Source organism: Enhydra lutris, unplaced genomic scaffold, assembly GCF_002288905.1.
Source record: "Enhydra lutris kenyoni isolate GAN:26980312 unplaced genomic scaffold, ASM228890v2 scaffoldscaffold11, whole genome shotgun sequence".
Classification (NCBI taxonomy): domain Eukaryota; kingdom Metazoa; phylum Chordata; class Mammalia; order Carnivora; family Mustelidae; genus Enhydra; species Enhydra lutris.
The window spans coordinates 24,614,577-24,636,991 of NW_019154095.1; the positions used below are offsets into that span (position 1 = coordinate 24,614,577).

At 37.9% G+C, this 22,415-nt stretch overlaps 1 protein-coding gene across 1 annotated transcript in view; it reads right to left on the minus strand.

The window, feature by feature from the left end:
- The window catches only part of LOC111144609 (N-acylsphingosine amidohydrolase 1), a 48,768-nt gene that overhangs the window by 20,353 nt on the left and 6,000 nt on the right, over positions 1–22,415 (minus strand). Inside the window, exon 2 of the mRNA XM_022498993.1 lies at positions 6,806–6,852. Coding sequence (XP_022354701.1) covers positions 6,806–6,852 — 47 coding nt within the window. The remainder of the gene's footprint in view (positions 1–6,805; positions 6,853–22,415) is intronic.

Below are 22,415 nucleotides of genomic sequence, written 5' to 3' on the forward strand. Positions count from 1 at the left end.
AGGCTAGGGAAGTAGGAAGGAATCCAGGGGAGATACCAGGACAAAAATATTTACATTGTATAGACAGATAAATATGGGAAAAATGTGTTTATTTCTACATGTGGGTTTTGTACCTGTCTTTATACACGTGTATACACATACATACACTCAGTAGCCTGGAACCAGTTAAAAGCCCAAGGAGGGAAGGTTTGCAGAGTAATCAGTTCATAGACACATGTAAGGTGGACATGAAAGGGAGTAGGAAAAAAAAGCCTTTAACATGGAAGATGTTCATTATGTGTTAAATGAACTGGGGCAGTGACACCAATCAAGAGATGCACGTAATCAATAAGGCACTGAAGAGCAAGATGTTGCCAGTGTTGACACAAAGGAAGACCTCCAGAGCGCAAGCCATTACAGAGAGGGCTGGAAAGCACACTGGCTTTAGAAGAACATAGGAACTGATTACTCCTAAATTACTTCCTGTCAAATATTTGCCTTTTCCACAGAAAAGTGAATAAATCAAAAGAATTTTGTGTATTACAGTGGCACTGTATGTGAGGCAGAGGCTATTACATAATTTAGGCAAGTGCAGTACAATATATATATTTGGAATACTACAAAAATCAAGAATGTCATCTTGATACTGCTGGTTTCTGAAAATTAATAAAAGTAAATGTCATTTAGTCTGGAGTCAGGGGCAGCAGGATAGCTGTCAGGCCCAACTGCAGATTCAACAGGAAGAAAGCTGCCTTTCAAGCTGATACCACCCTTAACTACTACTTTACTATCCCCCCAAGGGGAAGAAAGGTTGCCCTGACAACAGCTCGGCCAATGAGAAGCCACTATTCTTCCAACTCCCAGTTCAGTCCAGTGGACTTATTTTAACAGTCTTTTCAACTTCCCCTTTTTCCTCTAGAAAACATCGTTCCTCTCCTTTGTTGTACAGACTTCCCTATGGTTTTGCCCTAGGTTGCTTGTCCCTCACTATAATTCTCTGCTATTTCTGAATAAACCTATATTCGCTGGTAAAATAACTGGCAGATTTATGTTTAAGGTTAACATTACTTGGTGATCAGAAGTGGAATACAGAGAAAACTCCCAACGACTCCAAGGCTGGTGAGCAAACAGGTGCGGATTAACCACAGAGCCACCTGGGCTCCCTTCTTTCTTGACAATCCTTGGGCTGGAGGGTAAGTTTTCCCTGGAATTCAAGCTCCACTCTCTTTTTGAGAGCTCTCCAGGCTTTATTTGGGATCTGCCTTAAGGCCTTGTTTGTGTGTGTGTTTGTTTCTTTTTTTAATCTGAGTGTACTTATTGAGTCCTTTACAAAATCAGACCGTTTCTGTTATAACTGTACTGACTCCTGTTTAGACTGGTGTGAACTGACTCATTTTGGGACTGGACTGTGCCCGCTGGATATGCACTAGTTTTTGGTATGACTCCAATTTGGAACTGGATTGTTCCTACTGGAACGATACCGGCCTTTGGCCTGATGCCTTCTGGAAACAGGCTGTTCCTGTTGAAACTGTGCTACTTAGCATTTTTTCTCTTTACCCTAGAGAAAAATGTCTAAGAAATGGGATCTCAGTCATCAAAATGCTTCGAGGGTACTCGGCCCCTCCTAGGACTCCAGCTGTTCTATGTTTAAAAACTGTGGTCCCCCTGCATATGCATTTATAACTAAATAGACTGAGTTAACCAAAAGTAACTCAGAACTTCAATGCCCATTATGGGGAACTTCGGATCTCCCCAAACTTGGTTTACCCAAAAGTAAATTAGAAAGCACAGCCATTAAAAAACAAAAAAACCTAAACGGAATGCCTGTTTTAGATGGTACCTTGAGGCTTCTGAATCCCTACAGGATTTTGAGTTTGCCTCTTTGTAAGATACTATTTCTAAATTAACTGACAAGACAAGTGAAAGAAGTCAAAACAGCTTCAGAGATCTTTTCCCCCCCCTCTACCTTTGTTTCCTGACAGCTGGCAGGTGCCACTTTCCTTTTTTTACACTGCTGAACTTCCTTTTCCCTCTGAAGTACTCCCTGCTCCTTCTCCTGAACCTGCTAAAACCTGCCCCTTTAAAGCCGAGTCTTCAGATGATCTATAGAAATGCCAAGTTTCTTATGCTCCTGTACTAAGGGAACTATGCAAGTCATGAAGAGTTTTCTGAAGTGACTGGTGACCTCTCCCCCACCCCACAGGCTTTAGAATTTACGCTAGTTATTCAAATTTACCAATCTAGTTCTCAGATTTATATCCATTAATCCACATGCTTACTTGCAAAGGCCAGACCAAACACTGGATGAAACTAGTCCGATAGGAACATCCTGAAGGACACACAGAGAAACAGACTCCTAACTTTTGGTAAGACACTAGGACACTCCCAAGGAATATCCACTGGGCAGTTACAGTAGCTTTTCCTAAGCATGTCGATGGGAACAAAAATTCAGGCTTGTGCACAAAAGCCTGATAAATCTCTTCATAACTACTATAATTGACTCCGAATTGTTTTTAAAGAAGGTACTGGTTTTCCTTTAAATGCTGAATCCACCCAGGTAGCATTTAACTCTATACTCATCAATGACCCAAACTGGGATATTTCTCCTTGAGTCTTTTTTTTTTTTTAAGATTTTATTTATCTGGGGAGTGGGGAGAGAGGGAGAGTGCGCGCATGAGCAGGGCCAAAGACAGAGGGAGAAGCAGAGTCCCTGCTGAAGCAGGGAGCCAAATCAATTCATGACTTGATCCCAGACCCTGGGATCATGACCTGAGCTGAAGGCAGATGCTTAACCGACTAAGCCACCCAGGCGCCCCTCTCCTTGAGTCTTTTAAGAGGACCAGGATGAAATGGAAAAACATTTCAGCTTGCTTGTGTCCTAGATGGGTCACCTAAAGGACTGCTAAAATTCTCAAGTTTCGACTTGGGCAAATAAGGCCTAAACCAAAAACCTTCCAGTTTCTGCCATTATTGCAAAGAGCCACGGCATTACTAAAAAGCTGGGACAAACTTAAGTGCTCTAGGCGCTGTCTAACCATCTAATTCCCAAACACAAGGCCCCAAGGAGCTACAGGTGCTCATCCCAACCCTCCCTCTTCAGTGACCTACAGAAACCACTTTCCAGACTGGAAAAAAAAAAAAATCTATGTCTGTATCAACACTAGAGCTACACTCTCCATGCTTAATCCTACTGCTTTAAAGCAGCCTCCACCTCAGAGCACTACAAAAGCTCAAGTAGCTAAGGTGAGGTGAAGCGGGGGGAGGTGGGAGAAGAGGGAGGTAATCTCTCATAAACCTCAACAGGTTCCCATCTCTGAACCTGTTCCCTTTTGTCTAGGCCTATTGAGAGGTATGTATCCTCCCCACCCCCCCCCACCCACTTCGTTCCTCCATCTCTATTCATTTACTGGGCCAAGATTTCTCACAGAACTATCATGCCAGAATTTCCTTCTCCCCAAGGGGGAAATGATTCTAGAATTTGTTAACAGTAATCAAAAGGGTCAACCAAGGGTTGATTAAATGACCTTCCACATCATTCACTGGCGCCATCTCTGACTACAGCTGCATCTAGGAACACTGATTATTTGCTCCTACTGGATCAACTACCACCTCCTTAACAGGCAAAATCTTCAACTGATATTGGCACAATCCCAAGTGCACCTCCCCAACAAGATTCAAATAGATCCCTCAAAACCTTACTGCAGAATTAATCAATACTCCGTAAATAAAGAAGGCCCTGGAGGCATCAAGCCCATAATAGAAGATTACAAGGCTCGGGGCTTCACTATCCCTTGTACTAGTCCCTGTAATACCTCTATTTTATCTGTAAGAAAACCCAATGGCCAAACGGAGGTCTGTCCCAGACCTAAGAACAGTAAATACTACTGTTTCCCCTTGGTATCCTGTTGTTTCCAACCTTAATATGCTACTGATATCCATTCCTACTGAAAGCAAATTTTTCAGAATTTAACTATGCAGAACATTTTAGTATGCTCACTGATGAGAACAGCTAGTATATTTTTGCCTTCACTTGGGAAGAACAACAATACAACTGGATGGTAATATTTATCTCTAGGGTTTCACAGAGTCCCCCTTACTTTTCACAAGCCTTAAAAGCTGATTTGGATGATAGAAAGTTTTGGGAAGGCTCTACTTTCTTAAAATATGTAGATGACTTGCTTCTCTATCCTCCCTTCTCAAACTTCTTTACAGGAGACAACATCCATCTATTAAAATTTGTAGGCTTAAAGGGAAATAAAGCCTCCAAAGTGAGAAAAAAAAAATAGCAGTTTGCTCAAATTCAAGTTTGATACTTAGGGCAGCTGATCTTCAAACAAGAACTACATTCAGATCCAGATGATACCCTATATGATTGTTGACATGACTTTTTGGCCCCTCATGACAATTTGTAAGAAACTCTTCTAACCAAGGCAAGCTTTTTCATGACTTCCTGAGAGTTCTTATTTGAAGGATGTACGTGGTACATACTGAATGGGGTACACCGTCACAATTTCCTTTTGACATCACTGAGGCAGCACCTTAACCTTTGGCTATTTCTACCCAGTAGGATGAAATATATGCCCTTGTTCAAGCTTGTCCCTTCACCAAGGCTAAAACCACAGACATTTATACCAATAGTCAGTATGCCTTTGGGGCAATTCATCACTTTGGAATATTACAGAAACAATGAAATGTCCTTACCCACAATAGAAACGGCTCTTATGTCCAAAATGTACTAGATGTCATACTTTTGCCAGCTGCTCTATTAATAAGGTTCTTGGGCATACCAGACTTGACTCACTCCCTGGGGGCCAAACAAAACCACCTCATAATACCTTTGGTATTTCCACCAAAAATGCTGCTATTAAGGAGACCAAGAGACAAACCTCTGTCACAGTCCAAAGGGACGTTCCCAGATGATTATTTAGAAAAACTGACAAGAGATACCCAACAACTGACTCTAGAGAGGGAAAAACGACACTGAAAATCTAGTAATTGTTGTCTTGATAAAAAGAGACTCTGGTTTGGACCAAATAACAGTCTGGCCCTACCAGAAATTCTAAAACTCCCACCACTCAAATGCATTAAACCACTGGACTACTAACAAAGTATTAGTATGTACCTGTACTGTATGTTTACAAATGTACTCTGTGTGCTCTTGGCTATATCCACTATTCTGCTTCCATTGTCTCTTGAAGCAGAGACTTCCAGGAGGCATGTATGACTCCATGTTTGCCTCCACAGGGAAAACCTTTCTTCTAAATTAGAATCAGTGCCAATAAATATTTCAGTTGGCTACTTTCAGACCTAGAGGCCTAGTTTAGAGCCATCATACAATTTGGAGTTCTGTTACTTCTTCCGTTCTGTATAATTATTTTAAGTTTTGTATTTTGCTCTCTATTGAACTTTTTTAAAAAACAATGTACTCAATAAGATGATGCTGGTTCAGTGCTCTGAGAAAATCTCCAACACTTATGACCTTAAGAAGATACAGTCTTTAGATGGGAAGTGCCTGAGTGTTCTCTCCTAACCTTCTTGTTAACTCAAATATGGCTTTAAGTGATTTCCAACTGCTCTGCACCCTCCTCCCTGCATAGAAATGTGGAAAACCTGACTGACTCTTGATCACTGACGCTTTCAAAGAAAGATTTTTTTTTTAATTTATATTTTTGAAGACTTTTTTTTTTTTTTTTAAGAAAGCTTCACCCCCAACATGGGGCTTGAACTTACAACCCTGCAGAAAGAAAGGAGCCTTGCAAATTGATAATACTTTAGATACTACTTTACTACCCCTGCAGGAAGAAAGGCTTTCCTCCTCTTCTGGCAACAACCCAGCCAATAAGACACTGCCATAACTCAGCCAATAAAAAGGCACTATGCTTCAAACGCCGTTTATTCCAATGGACTCTCTGGTTTGAAGAGCCTTCCCAACCTCCCCCTTTCTCTATAAAAGAGCGTTCTCCTCTTTTGTTCTGCTGGCTTCCCTACAGTTTTGCTGTAGCTTGCTTGTCCTGCATTGTAATTCTCTGCTCTTCACAAGTAATCCCATGTTTACTGGGAAAATAACTGGCAGTTTTATTTCTAAGGTTAACAGGTTAAAGCTGTACTCTCCTTTCCCCTGCCCGCCCCAGGCTACTTTTAGAAAGAAAGAAAGCAGGGCAAAAAAGATTACCCTTCTTTATACCTTTCTCTTCTTTTCCACATTCTGAACCCTCTGGGCTGGCGGGCTGTTCTTATACTTTTCTCATAAACCCATTTAGCCATGAAAGATTTGAAAATGCCATATATCTATATTAAAAATATTAACTTAAATGCACTAAAATATGACACTGGCCCCTCCCTTATGTTTTTTAATCTTGTTTTGTCCTCAACAGCTTTGATTATCACACTAGGGGTTTATTTCTTGAAGGTTTCATATATAAGACCTTACACTTTCTTCCAATATAATCTGATGGTTTATATTCAGGTACCACAGGAAGTCACGGTTCAGCTCTGCATTTGTCAGGATAAAAAAATGCTTGGCAATCGACAGAATTTGCTGGAGAACAGAAATTCTTTTTCTCTCTGATTTTGATAGACTAGAAAAGGGCATTTTAGTCATGGGGTACTTCAATATTTGTCCAGGGTCTTAGCCAAACAAACCTGACCAAACAAAAACAAAAACAAAAACAAAAACAAAACTGTCTCAGAAGAAAAAAAAATTTGTTTAAAGATAGAAGACATGACTTAAATTTTTCTTCAATACTGTCATTTTTATGAGATAATTACATATGGAAAAGTCTCCACAAAGGCCAAAGTCAGTTTTGAACATCTGATGTTTACTCACGTTGGTCCAGAAGGAGGATAGGTTGATTTTCTGCAGTTTTCTGTCCACTGGAAAAAAAAACAAAAAACAAAGAAAATTAAATTTCAGAAAATAATAAACTGAACAGGCAATTTGCAAAAACAGTTAAAGACTGTGTAGACAAAATCAAGCATGATTAGCCCTTTTAGATCATTTTGATACCTCTTAAAAGTCTTTTCCTCCCAGGAAAACTTCTAAAATCTCAAACTTAAGGGCATTTTCAGCCTTAATTCAATTTGTACTAGTGCTGTAATTTGGATTCTATCTTGCAAACATACTGAATAAAGAGGAAATGTTAAGAAAGTAAATGGAAATGTTTAAGTCAGGCTGATTTATCACTAACAGTAAATTAAATCTTGATAGAATATGATGTCACTTGAATTTATGAACCAACTCCATTGCAACAGAAATTTGCATCCCAAACCAGATTTTCAGGACACACTATGCAGGGCCCTTCATAATCTGACCATACTTTACCTTCCCAGCCTCCTTTCCTGCCACTCCTCCTATCTCGCATGGCCACATGCAAACATGTCCTCTGATCTCTGACCTTTTCCTATCTGTGCACACAGTGTTCCAGTGACCTAAAATGCCATTTCTCCACCTAATGAACTTTGGACTTCAATTTTTTAAAAAAATATTTTATTAATTTATTTGACAGAGAGAGTGAGATCACAAGTAGGCAGAGAGGCAGGCAGAGAGAGAGGGAAAAGCAGGCTCCCCGCTGAGCAGAGAGCCCGATGTGGGCCTCGATCCCAGGACCCTGAGATCATGACCCGAGCCAAAGGCTGAGGTCTAACCCACTGAGCCACCCAGATGCCCTGGACTTCAATTTTTTTTTTTTTTTTTAAGATTTTATTTGTTTATTTAACACACAGAGAGAGTTCACAAGTAGGCAGAGAAGAAGGCAGAGAGGGGCGGGGGGGGGAAGCAGGCTCCCTGCTGAGCAGAGAGCCTGATATGGGGCTCAATCCCAGGACCCTGAGATCAAGACCTGAGCCGAAGGCAGAGGCTTAACCCACTGAGCCACCCAGGCGCCCCTGGACTTCAATTTTTAAGACCCAGTTCCAACACTGTGGTTTGTGAAGTCTTCCTCTACCTCCCATATGGAAACAGTCATACTGTCCATCCTCTCCCCAGCACCAGTACACATGTCTACCACCATAGTTATGACTTATTGTAATTATTTGTTTCTCTCTCCACCTCCTGGCTTCCAACACTGAGGCCAGTAAGTGAATGAATGAATGAATGAGACATTTTAGGGAGAGCTGCTGAAGCTTAGTAGCAAAATAAAACCAGCTCTTAACATAAAATGGTAAAAGTCCACATGAATTTACAATGTTTGTATTACTAGTTCAAGATAGCAAGCATGTTTATCTCCTTCCTTCTGTAGACCCAATATTGTAAAAAGTAAAATAATTTTTTTATAAAGATTTTTATTTATTTATTTGACAGAGAGAGAGAGATCACAAGTAGGCAGAGAGGCAGGCAGAGAGAGAGGAGGAAGCAGGCTCCCCGCTGAGCAGAGAGCCCGATGTGGGCCTCGATCCCAGGACCCTGGAATCATGACCTGAGCCGAAGGCAGAGGCTTTAACCCACTGAGCCACCCAGGCGCCCCAGTAATTTTTTAGAAAGAAGTATAAATCCACAATTAGAGGCGGAATAGGGAAGGAAACTATTAGAACTATAGTTTGAGCTCAGAAAGTATTTCTGCAGCAAGTATGTGTGGGAATGGAGATATAACATCTTGTTTTAACTTTTTTTCAAATTGAAGTACAGGTGACACACAATGTTACATTAGTTTCAAGTGTACAACACAGTGATTCCACCAACTCTGTATGTCCTGCTGTACTCACCACAAGCCACCATTTGTCTCCAGACAATGCTTTTATAATACCACTACCTATACTCTCTCTGCTGTAATTTTCACCCCTGTGATTTATTCATTCCACAATGTATTAACTTTTTATAGTAAAGAAGTGTATAATGTAGTATCACTGACCTGTGACCCAAACATTAACTATCTAACTTTAGTACAGTATAAGTTTCTCATGTAAGTGCTGTTTGCCTTGCAATTTTATACTGAATTCACTAAGAAACAGCACCAAAAATTATCAGAAGCTAATTCAATCATTAGAATTAGAATAATGTTAGAATATAACATCTTACATAATATACAGCAACAATTTGATAATTCAGTGTCAAGATAGCAAAGGCTAATCTCCATAGCCCTTCAATGTTCAGTAACAGTGGCTGAGGGTGGTTCTTGTTTGGAAAAATTTTAGCCCCTGAGTTTAAAATTCATAGCAAAACTTGACTGCTGCTAACTTCACTACAGTGAAATACAGAAGTTTGGATATTCAGCATCTCTTTCTTCCTTTTTTTTTTTTTTAAGATTTTATTTATTTGACAGAGAGAGAGAGAGAGAGAGAGAGTGCAAGTAGGCAGAGAGGCAGGCAGAGGGAGAGGGAGAAGCTGGCTCTCCACTGAGCAGGGAGCCTGATGTGGGGCTCGATCCCAGGATGCTCTGGGATCACGACCTGAGCCAAAGGCTTAACCGACTGAGCCACCCAGGCGCTCCCAGCATCTCTTTCTTAAAAAAATTTCATAGAAATGATAATGGTTACATCTATAAGACGTAAAGAAGTTCATGCTTGGTATTACTGGTTCTTTAACACATGACAGATTCAAACATTTTCCACAAAGTACCTGCCAATCACTACTATGATTAATAACCATAAGTTTGAAACAACTTGCATTTCACAAGCTTTGTACATCTGCCCAACTAAGCTTTTGTCTGCTCCACACATATTCTTACCACTGTCAGTTGTTACACAAAATAGCAGATTCCATTTCAGGTCTTACTGAATTACTCAGTTCTCAAGTTCTTTGAAAGCATCCTTGCCTGTAGCTGTTCCACCAGACTATTCACTGAGACTAATGAATTCTTCAGTCTCAAACATGGCACTGGTGCTTTAGTAAACAGCAATAACTGATCAGTAATCAATAACTTCAGTACTAATAACTGGGAATCGGTTTGCCTTCTCTTCAATTGATAAGGATATGTCTACCAAAGTCCCAGGTAGCTCTTCTCATGTAAAGGCTAACAGTGCACAACAAATTTTCCCAGGATACATTTCTTCTACTGCTGCAATCAAATGTGATTTCATTAACTCACCATGGCTCAGTGAGTTTCCCTGCTTTGCTAACAGATGAACTACCTGAAGACTTATTTCCATTGCAACCTCATTTTGCTTTTTAAAATTTGTAAATAAATTCTGTGATGAGATACTCTGTTTTAAGTTGTCTTACTTTTCTGATCATTTTTTCCTACGGTTGGGAATACTGTGATGACTGCTTAATCCATGTTGACACGTTCTGCATTCCTTCAAAACAATGCTAGATGGGGGCACCTGGGTGGCTCAGTGGGTTAAGCTGCTGCCTTCGGCTCAGGTCATGATCCCAGGTCCTGGGTTCAAGCCCCGCATCGGGCTTTCTGCTCAGCAGGGAGCCTGCTTCCTCCTCTCTCTCTGCCTGCCTCTCTGCTTACTTGTGATTTCTCTCTGTCAAATAAATAAATAAAATCTTTAAAAAAAAAAAAAAAAAAAAAAAACAATGCTAGATGTGCTCTGTCATCTAATTAACTGCCAGGATAATCCACACTCTACTCTGCCTTGAGAGAGCAACATTTGAAATTCACTTTTTGTGTTTTGACATGATAGGTCTGCACTGATAACTTTTTTTTTAAAGATTAAAATAACATGGTACGTTGATACATGTGGCACTTATAATGCAGTTGAGTTAAAATTGCAAAACTATCACTTGAAGTGTGCCAAGCGGCAGTGGAAAGCCATAAGACCCTGTACACAGGCTCTGCTCGACAGCCATGGTAACGCAAGGCAGCCACAGACAGTAAGCAAATACATAAGGGTGGCTATGTTCCAATACAACTCTGTGGATGGACACCGACATGTGAATTCCATGTAGTTTTTACATGTCACAAAATATTAATCTTCTTTGGATTTTTCCCTCCCAACTTTAAAAAAAAACATCAACACCATTCTTCGCTCGCAGGTCTTACAAAAACAGGTGGCAGGCTGTACTGGGCCTGCTGACTGAGGTGTGCCAGCCACGGCTGGAAAGCATGAACACCCGTGTTCTTGTTTTTCCTAGATGACTTTTTCAGTTTCTTTAGAGGGAAACCCTTGGAGGTAGTGTGTACGTGTGAAACAAAGAGAAGGAGAAAGAGATTGTGTGTGTGTTAGTTTTCTGCCTGGTGGTAAATACCAGATGGAGTTTTGTATGCAGAGGTCAGGATGGGGTTACTTTCTGTTTATTGACCCATCAATTCAACTCTCCTTTCATCCTCATTTAATGTCCTTATAATACCCTCCAGAATAACTGCAACTCTGAGTCAGGAACCTCTCAGGGAGCTCCCTTCCTCACAATAGCTGCTTCTACCTCATCTTATCAGCCAACACTCCTGCAGCTACCACCTAACTACCAAAAATTAACTGTAAGTGCCTCATCCCTACAGTCATTTAAAATCATATGTTCGGGGCGCCTGGCTGGCTCAGTCCGTTAAGCATCTGCCTTCGGCTCAGGTCATCATCTCAGGGTCCTGGGATTGAGCCCCATGTGGGGCTCCCTGCTCAGCAGGAGTCTTCTCCCTCTCCCACTGCGTCCCTCCCTGCTTGGGCTCTCTTTCTCAAATGAATAAATAAAATCTTTAAAAAAACTAAAATCCTATGCTCATGGACTAAGAGAGTATTTGGCAGCACCTGATTATATTAGTTTCCAATGGCAGCTGTAACTACCACAAACGTAATGGGTTGAAACAACACAAATTTATTATGCTATAGCTCTGGAGGTCAGAATCTAAAGTGGGTCTGCAGGATGTGTTCCCTCCAGGGCTCTAAAGGAGAATCTGTTCCCCTGACTTTCCCATCTCCTGGAGGTCACCTACATTCTCTGCCTTGTGGCCCTCCAGCCTCAAAGCCAGGAGCACAGCATCTTTTCTCTTCTATAGCCTCCTGTCTCCCTCTTACACAGATCTCTGTAATTATACTGGGCTTCTCTGGTTAATCCAGTGTAATGTCCCCATCTCAAGCTCCTTTACTAAATTGCATCTGCAAAGTCCCCTTTGTCACAAAAAGAACATAGTCACAGCTTCTTAGGATTAGGACATGGGCATCTTTGGGAAGCTATTACTCATCCTACCACACTATCCACACAAGAAGACACTGGTGAGGATGAAATATGTAAAATCTCATTGCAGATCAGGAATAACATATAAACATTTGCTATCAATTTGGAACACTAAACCTGAATCCCAATAAGCAAAATGCCTACTCCATAAGATATCAATTGTTCTCATTAGTAGACCTATTACAAAAAATGTATTAACTTGTTAATATATTTTCATAAATAAAAATTTGTGGAAATATATGTTATATAAGTACCTATAAAATATCTTTGATTTGGCTCTTAACCCCCAATGCCTAAAAGATATACTATCTAGCTACGTACAAAAAAAGGTCTCTTAGTCTAATATTTAGGCACAAACAAATGAAAAAGAGCTTAACAGAAAAATATTCAATAATTTAAGGAACACAAGAAAAAAAGTAATATAAAATAATGATCAGTTTCAACACTCCTGATTACTAGTAACCTCAAGAAAAATTCAGTATACCAATAAAATAAAAACAAGATGATATGAAAAAAAGTAAACAAAATGATTAAAAACATTACTGCTGAAATAAAAAGACAGGACAGTAAAGGTGAGAAAATATGTCTTAGAATAAAAATAAATCATATAGAAAACACAAGAAAAGTGTTTATCCAAAGAATATAAACATAGTGATTTGAAGGGGCACCTGCCTCCCAAAGTTTATAGCAGCAATGTCCATAATAGCCAAAATATGCAAAGAGCCCAGATGTTCATTGACAGATGAATGGATAAAGAAAATTGTGTGTGTGTGTGTGTGTAATGAAATATTACTCAGCCACCAAAAAGAATGAAATCTTGCCATTTGCAATGGGGTGGATGGAACTAGAGTGCATTATGCTAAGTGAAATAAGTCATTCAGAGAAAACAAATACCATATGATTTCTCTCATATGTGTTACTTAAAAAACAAAACAGATGAACATAGGGGAAGGGAAGGAAAAATAAGATGAAAATCGAGAGGGAGGCAAACCAAAAAAGACACCGAACTCTAGGAAACAAACTTAGGGTTGCTGGAGGGGTGCTGTGTCGGGGGAAGGGATAACTGGATGATGGGCATTAAGGAGTGCACTTGATGTCATGATCATTGGGTGTTATATACAACTGATGAAGCACGAAATTCTCATTCTGAAAAGAATAATCCAATATATGTTAACTAAATTGAATTTAAATAAAAAAAAGAAAAAGGAAAAATAATAAAAAGAAACCACAGTAGGAAAAAAAATAGAAAGGTTTATAAAATTAATAGGTAGTATCCAACATCTGATTAATAGGATTTCCAGAAAGAGAAAGCACAGAAAATAAAGGGAAGGAAATTATGAAAGAAATAATAGAAGAAATTTTGTTAGAGCTGAATGGAGATGTGTTTTAAAGTGTAAAGGACTACTGATAACTCAAAAAAAAAAAAAAAAAAAAAAGACCAAAAAAAAGAGCCTTCAGTGAGACACGTTACTGTGCTATTTCAGACATAAAGAAATAAAAAGCTTCTAGCACTAGGTGGGGGAGGGTATCTATATAAGAATAAGAATTACACTCCCATCAGACTTCTCAACAGCTACATGAATGCCAGAAGAGAGTGACACCATCATTTCCTCAGCAGGGAATTAATTTCAAACTAGAACTTTCTAACTGGTCAAGGCATTGATCAATTTTGGGATTTAATGAAGTTTTCGATTTTAAGTCAATGCAAGGACACAGAAAGTGTACCTCCCACACATTATTTCTTAAGTTACTTCAAGATATATTCTAGCAAAACAAGGGAGTAAACCAAGTAAAAGAGAACAGGATCCCAAAATAATGGCTCCAACATACATTGTAAAGGGAACTCTGAGAAATTACACTCCCATTAGACACCAAGAACCAGGTGTCCTAAAAAGGGAGATTCCATAGGATAAACTGTATGGTTGAAGGGCTGGAAGAACTTGAGGCTACAAGAGAAGCACAGACTTTACAAACAAAAGAAAACTAGAAAACAAAAGAAAACTAGAAAACTAGAAACTATAGGAAGAAACTGCAGTATCAGAAAAATGTGGTACAAATAAAAACAAATTGGTCCCAAACAGATTAGGGATTTAGTAAGTTTTAAGAATGGACACAACAAATAGAGAATAAATCAGAGATTGAATAATATACAGAACATAGGTAGAATGGGGGAACCTAGGTGGCTCAGTTGGTTAAGCACCCAACTCTTGATTTCAGCTCAGGTCATGACTCAGGGTCATGAGCTCGACCTCTGTGTAGGGCTCTGCACTCAGTGTGGAGTCTTCTTAAGATTCTCTCTCTCTCTCCCTCTCTCCAACCCCTGCTCACATGGCCTCTCTGCACCCCCCCAAAAAAAGAATACAGTCAGGATGGCATAGGTTTAGTTTCTTCTTCTAATTACAAAAAATGAAAAGAAACCAATTAGAAACTCTAAGGAAAAAGGTCTGTACAAGAATGCCATGATACAAACATGAAGCAAACTAAAATGTGTCATGAATATGAATATGTGGTAGAAAATATATTTGAATATTCTTTCAGTGTCATTAGATTTGTGGCTTTAGAATTACAGAAAAGGAAATATAGTCACAGCACATTGGGCAATAACCAATACTTACAAATCATACTTCTTTAAACATTGTTTACTCTTTCCCTTTTTTAAAAGTAGATATACAGAAAAATCCTTGATGACTCAATTACAATTATGTTATTGATGTTGACTATGCAAGGGTAAAGGGATATAGAAATGAAGAAGAGAAGGGAGAAAAAAGTGGGAGGGGTCAAGGATGTCCACATGTACCACATGAGCTAGAGTATCTAGCCAGAACAATCAGGCAAGAAAACAAAAAGGATCCAAACTGGAAAAGAAACTGTCTTATTTCCAGATGATATAATTTATTATACCCCCCCAAAAAAAGCCCTAACAAATCCACTAAAAACTTTAAAAAATAATAAATGAATTCAGCAAGTTTGCAGGATACATAATCAATGTACAAAATCAATTTTATACAGTAGCAATGAGCAAACTGAAAATGAAATTAAGGAAACAGTTCTACTTAAAATAACATCAAACAGAATATGACACTTAGTAATAAATTTAAACAAAGAAGTCTAAGACTTGTACACTGTAAATTATAAAACACTGTAAAAAGAAATTAAAGACCTAAATAAATGGAAGCCATATATGTTCATAGGCCAGAAGGCTTAATATTGCTAAGATGGCAATACTCAAATGATCCATAGATTTGATGCAATATGTATTTAAATCCCATCTGCCTTCTCTGCAGAAAGTCAAGTGACACTAAATTTCATATGGCAATTCAAGGAACAATTAATAGTCAAAATAGTCTTGAAAAAGACCAACAAAGTTGGAAGACTGACACCTCCTAATTTGAAACTTACTATAAAAGCAACAGTAAACAAGACACTGCAGTATCAGCATAAAGACAAACCAATGGAATATATTTGTTTCCAAATATTTTTGGAATATTTGGAAATATCTGGAATATTGATTTGATTCCAAATCAGTGAAATAGAATTGAGAGTCCAAGAAATAAATCCTCACATTTATGCCAACAGCAAATCATATGTTTGATAAAAGACCTATATCTAGAATATATATCTTAAAGATCAATAAGAAAAAGACAAATTAATTTAAAAATAGGCAAAGGATTTGAATAGACATTTATTCAAAGATTTAAGTCAGTAAACACATGAAAAGATGCCAAACATCATTTGCCAATAGGGAAATGCAAATCAAAACCACAATGAGATACCACTTCACAGCAACTAAGATGGCAATAATAATAAATTAATAAGTGTTAGCATGGATGTGGAGAAACTGGAACCTTCATTCAATGCTAGTGCGAATGTAAAATAGTGCAGCTGCTTTGGAAAACTGGTGCTTTCTCAGTTAAACATATAGTTACCATGTGACCCCACTATTCTGTTCCTAGTCATAAACTGAAAAGATATGAAAACGTGTCCACACAAAAAATGTACACAAACACAAATGTTCATAGCATCATTACTCACAATACCAAAAATGGAAACAAACTTAATGTCCATTAACTGATAAATGGATGATCAAAATGTGGTATATCCATACAATGGAAATTATTCAATCATAAATAGAAATGAAGTATGGCTACATGCTATAGTGTGGATGAACCTTGAAAACATGCTAAGTGAAAGCAGCCAATCACAAAGAACCACATACTTCTGATCCTCTTTACATAAAACATCCAGAAAGGACAAATCCATAGAGACAAAGTATATTTGTGGTTACCAAGGGGAGGGGTAGGTTTCAGGGTTAGGACTAAGGGATAAGAAGTTTCTTTTGGGGCTCATGAACACGTTCTAAAACTGACTAGAGAAATGATTGCACAACTCTGTGAATAATGAAGCCATTGAACTGTCTAATTTTAGGGGGTGAATTGTATATCAGTTACATCTCAAAATTGTTTTAAAAAAAAGATGCAGGAAAGATGGTTGAAAGTAAGCTAAATTTTTATCCATCATTGCAGTATTAGAGAAAACAATGCCTAAAATTAATTGAGGCAAATTAAGCGTAAACATATCAAAATAATATTCATAAAAATAACCAGGAGTGACTTAAAACTTTTAGCCCCCAATATGGCAGAAGCACCAATTAATTAAAACAGACTGAGCTGCACACAACTAGTATGAGAGTAAACACAGGTTCTGCTGACTATCACCTGAATACATTTAAAAGTGTTTGCTTCTAGGGAAAGGTAATTGGGGTAGAAAGAATGAAGCAGGAAACCTGATTTTCATCATAAGCCTATCTATATAATTTGATTTTCTTGAACTATACATATTTCGATATAAACTTTAAAACACTGAATTTAAAAATTGTATAATTTCATTTACATTATGGGGGAGATTTTCAAGGAATGATTCTCTGACATTATTTTTAAGTGTCTGAAACTGTCATTATCTAAAATTATTTTAAAATAACAACATATAGAACAAGGACAGATAGTAGCAGAGTGGGAGGACTCTAGGCTCCCTTTATCCCATGAATACAATTAGATAACTATCAAATCATCCTATATACCTCAGAAATTGACCTGAAAACTGGTAGAACAAACTCCACAACTAAAGGCAGAGAAGAGGCCACAGTGAAGGTAGGAAGTGCAGAGATGCAGTATGGGAGGGAAACAGATCATGACTGCTGCAGTGGGGAGGGAGGCAGGGTCTCAGAGAAGGGCAAGAGACAAACCAGCACACAGGGAGAAAATGAACACCCCCACCCCCTTAGCAATTGCCTTGAGAAGTGAGAAGGGCCAGATTTCATAATTTCCTGAAACTTCTGGGGCTTAATGCCTAGAGTTTTTAAGATCAGAGGGCTTGGCTGGGATAGAGCCCAGAGAGTACTGTGTAGCTCTTGGAGCAAAGGCAGGCAAACAATCTACAGAGTGTGTGGAAATAACAATCCAAAGAGTACCTGGGGGGTTATTTGCTCATCTCTGAGCACATCCCAGAGAGAAAACATTCACTAGAGACCACTGCAGGAACAAAGGAACTGGCTGGCCATTTCCCTCCCACACCCATCAGCATAAGCCCAGGGTCAGCTGCAGGAAGCAGCGCTGTACCCACACTCACTACTTAATATGCTTAACCAAATCCCAAACCTTTACCCCCAGTGGAACACCCCCTCCCCAAGTCACACTTGCCTCAGTCCTAGCACAGTGGTTCCCTTCCCCCAGAAGACCAGCTCAAACCCCTGCTCAAACTGTACCTCCCAACATGGGAGTTTGCAGAGCTTCTGTTCCAGCTGCAGTGACAATAGTCTCATGTCACGAACAGACCAGAGCACACCTAGTCAAAAGCCAGCACAATTAGGCCAGGAACCAAACCATGCCCACAACAGGCAAAGAGAACTTCTGCAGACAAGTGGCCTGAAAGATAAAGTGGCCAGAACAGAACAGCAGAGCACAAGAAACATACAGTGGAGACACTCTCAGAAGCACCAGGCCCTGGGAAACAAGGGACACTATATGGCAGGACACTACAGGACCTCTTCTTTGTAAGACCATTTTCTTCAAGAACAGGAGATGCTGACTTTCCCAACACACAGAAGCAGACACTGAGACTTAAACAAAATGAGAAGACAGAGAAACTGTCCCAAATGAAAGGACAGGACAAGGCCATAAATCTAAGCTGAACACATATAAGTAACATGCTTGGTAGAGAATTTAAAGTAAGATCATAAGGATACCCACGAATTGAGAAAGGAGTAGAAGATTTGAATGAGACCCTTAACACACACAGGAGTAACAGAGCAGAGAGAAAATGTACAATAAATGAAATGACAAACACAATGATGAAATGAACATCAGGATAAGAAGCAGAGGAATGAATTAGTGATCTAGAAGACAGAGTAATGGAAAATAATCAAGATGAACAAAAAAGAGACAAAATAACTATGCAATAAGAGAAAAGATTTAGGGAACTCAGTGACTCCATCAAGTGTAATAACATTTATATTAAAGGACTCCCAAAAGAACAGGAAAGAGAAAAGAGAATAGAAACCTTATTTGAAGAAATAATAGCTGAAAACTTCCCTAATCCAGAAGGCACAGAGAACTCCCATCAAAGTCAAGAAAAGCAGATCCACACCAGGAAATATTGTGATTAAATTGGCAAAATACAGTGATAAGGGGAAAAAAAATTTAAAAACATGAAGATGAAAAAGACAGTAACTTAAAAGGGAAAACCCATAAGGCCAGCAGGAGATTTTTCCTCATAAACCTTCCAAGCCAGAAGAAAGAAGCATGATAGATTCAAAGCGCTGAAAGGGAAAAATCTGTAGCCAAGAATACTATCTCCAGCAAGCATATCATTCAGAATAGAAGGATAGATGAAGAATTTCCCAAACAAAAACTAAAGGAGAGCATGACCATTAAACCAGCTCTGCAAGAAATATTAGGGGGGACTCTTAGAGTAGAAAGGAGTGACCAAAGGTGACAGTATAAAGGTAGGAAACACAAAAGCAGTAAAAATGAATATTTCTGTAAGAAATCAGTCAAGGAACTCACAAAATAAAAGGATGTAAGATTTAACAACATATACCTAAAACATGGGGAGGAGAGGAGTAATGAATGGATTCCAACATAAAGGACCATTCATTTAATATAGACTGCCATATGCAGAGGAGGTTATATATAAACCAAATGGGAATTATAAATCAAAAACCACTAATAAACATGCAAAGAATAAAGAGGAAGAAATCCAAATATATCACTAAAGAAAATCAGCAAACCATGAAAGAGAAAAACACGAGAAAGGATCAGAGAAAAACTTGAGAAACAAATATAAAACAAATAGTAAAGTGACAATACCTATCTATCAGTAATTTCTTTGAATGTAAACAGATGAAATACTTCTATCAAAAGACGCAGGGTGATAGAACAAAAAAACAAAAACAAAAACAAAACCCATCTATATACTGCCTATTAGAGACTCATTTTAGACATAAAGACACCTGCAGATTGAAAGTCAGGGAATGGACAAATATCTATCATGCAAATGGATGTCAAAAGAAAGCCAGAGTAGTAATACTCATATTAGACAAACTAGAGTTTAAAGAAAGACTAACAAGAGACAAAGAAGGACGTTATATAATCATAAAGGGGATAATCCAACAAGAAGATATAACAACTGTATATATTTATGCACCCAAATACATAAAACAGCTAATAACAAACACAAAGGAACTAATAAAATAGTACAAGAATGGTAGGGGACTTTAACATTGTACTTACTTCAACGGATGAATCACCTAAACAGAAAGTCAACAAGTAAACAATAGCTTCGAATGACACGCTACAACAGATGGATTTAACAGATATACTCAGAACATTCCACCCTAAAACAGCAGTATATACATGTTCAAGTGCACATGAAACATTTTCCAGAACAGATGTTATATTAGCTCATAAAATAAGCCCTCAACAAATTTAAAAAGATCAAAGCATACCATGCATCTTTTCTTACCACAATGCTATGAAACTAGAAGTCAATTACAAGAAAAATCTGCAAAGAGCACAAATACACGGGAGTTAAATACCATGCTCCTAAAAAATAAATGGGTCAACCATGAAATAAAAGAGAAAATAAAAAAAGTAAATGGAAACAAATGAAAATGAAAACAGAATGGTCCAAAAACCTTTGGAATGCAGGAAAAGCAGTTCTAAAAGGGAAGTTTTTAGCAATACAGGCCTACTTCAAGAAGCAAGGAACATATCAAATAAATAACCTAACAACCTAACCTTATACCTGAAGGAGCTAGAAAATGAAACAAAACCTAAAATGAACAGAAGGAAGGAAATAATAAAGATTAGGGGATAAATAAACAATATAAAACTAAAAACAAACAAAAACAATGTGTCAATGAAATCAGGAGCTGGTTCTTTGAAAAAAAAAAATCAATAAAATTAATAAACCTCTAACCAGACTTATCAAGAAAAAAAGAGAAAAGAACTCAAATAAAATCACAAATGAGATGGGAGAAATAACAACCAACACCACAGAAATACAAACTATTATAGAAGAATATTATGAAAAACTATGACAACAAATTGGATAACCTCGAAGAAATGGATACATTCCTAGAAACATATAAAATACCAAAACTGAAGCAGGAGGAAATAAAACATTTGAACAGACTGATAATAACCAGCAAAGAAACTGAGTCAGTAATCAAAAAACTCCCAACCAACAGAAATCCAGGACCAGTGACTTCACAGAGAATTCTACCAAACATTAAAAGAAGTCTTACTACCTATTCTCAAACTATTTTAAAAAGTAGAAAAGGAAGGAATACTTCCAAATTCATTCCATGAGGCCAGCATTACCCTGATATCAAAACTGGATAAACCACTACAAAAAAAGAACTCCAGGCCAATATTTGCAATGAATACAGATGCCAAAAATCTTCAACAAAATACTAGATCCAACAATTCATTTAAAAAAAAATGTCACTCACCACGATCAAGTAGGATTTATTCCTGGGTTTCAGGGATGGTTCAATATTCACAAATCAATCAACATAACATCAATAAGAGAAAGTTAAGACCCATATGATCTTTTCAATAAACACCAAAAAACGCCTATGACAAAGTATAACATTCATTCATGATAAAAACTCTCAACAAAGTAGGTTCAGAGAGAACATAACTTAGCATAATGAAGTCTATCTATCAAAAACCCACAGCTACCATCATCCTTAAAAGGGCAAAAACTGTGAGTTTTCCTCCTAAGGTCAGGAATGAGACAAGGATGTCCAATCTCACCATGTTTATTCAACACAGAACTGGAAGTTCTAGCCATAAATGTCAGACAACAAAGTAAAAATAAAAGGCAACCAAACTGGTAAGGAAAAAGAAAAACTTTCAGATTATATGCTTCTATATATAAGGAACCCAAAAGACTCCAGCAAAAAACTGCTAGAACTGATCAACAAATTCAGTAAAGTTGCAGGATATAAAAACAATCTGCAGAAATCTGTTATATTTGTATACACCAATAATGAAGCAGCATAAAGAGAAATTAAGAAAAAAAAAACCCACTTACACTGCACCCAAAATAGTATGATACCTAGGAATACACTTAACCAAAGAGGAAAAAGTACTGTACTCTGAAAACTACAAAACACTGATGAAAGAAACTGAAGATGACACAAAGAAATGGAAATACATTCCATCCTCATGGATTGGAAGAAGAAATACTGTTAAAATGACTATATTACCCAAAGCAATCTATGCATTTAATGCAATCCCTATCAACATTTTTCACAGATCTAGAACAAAGAGTTCTAAAATTTTTATGGAACCACAAAAAAACCTGAATAGCCAAAGCAATCATGAAAAAGAAAAGCAGAGCTGGAAGCACTTCAAAAATCAAGTAACAAGGCATAACTTCAAGTTACATTACAAAGTTGTAGTGATCAAAACATAATGATACACAAAAAACACACATTGATCATGGAAAAGAATAGAAAACCCAAAATCAAACATGCAACTCTATGGTCAATCTTTGATAAAACAGGAAAGAATATCTAGTGGGGGAAAAAAAAACCCACAATCTCAACAAATGGTGTTGGAAAAACTGGACAAGAACGTGCAAAAGAATGAAACTGGATCACTTTCTTATACTATACACAAAAATAAATTTAAGACAGATTAAAGACCTAAATGTGAGACATGAAACTATAAAAATCCTAGAAAAAAGCACAGGCAGTAACTTCTTTGACATCGGCTGAAGCAACTTTTTTCTACATATGTCTCCTGAGGCAAGGGAAACAAAATCTTGCCATTTCCAATCACATGGAGCAATTATGCTAAGTGAAATAAGTCAGAGA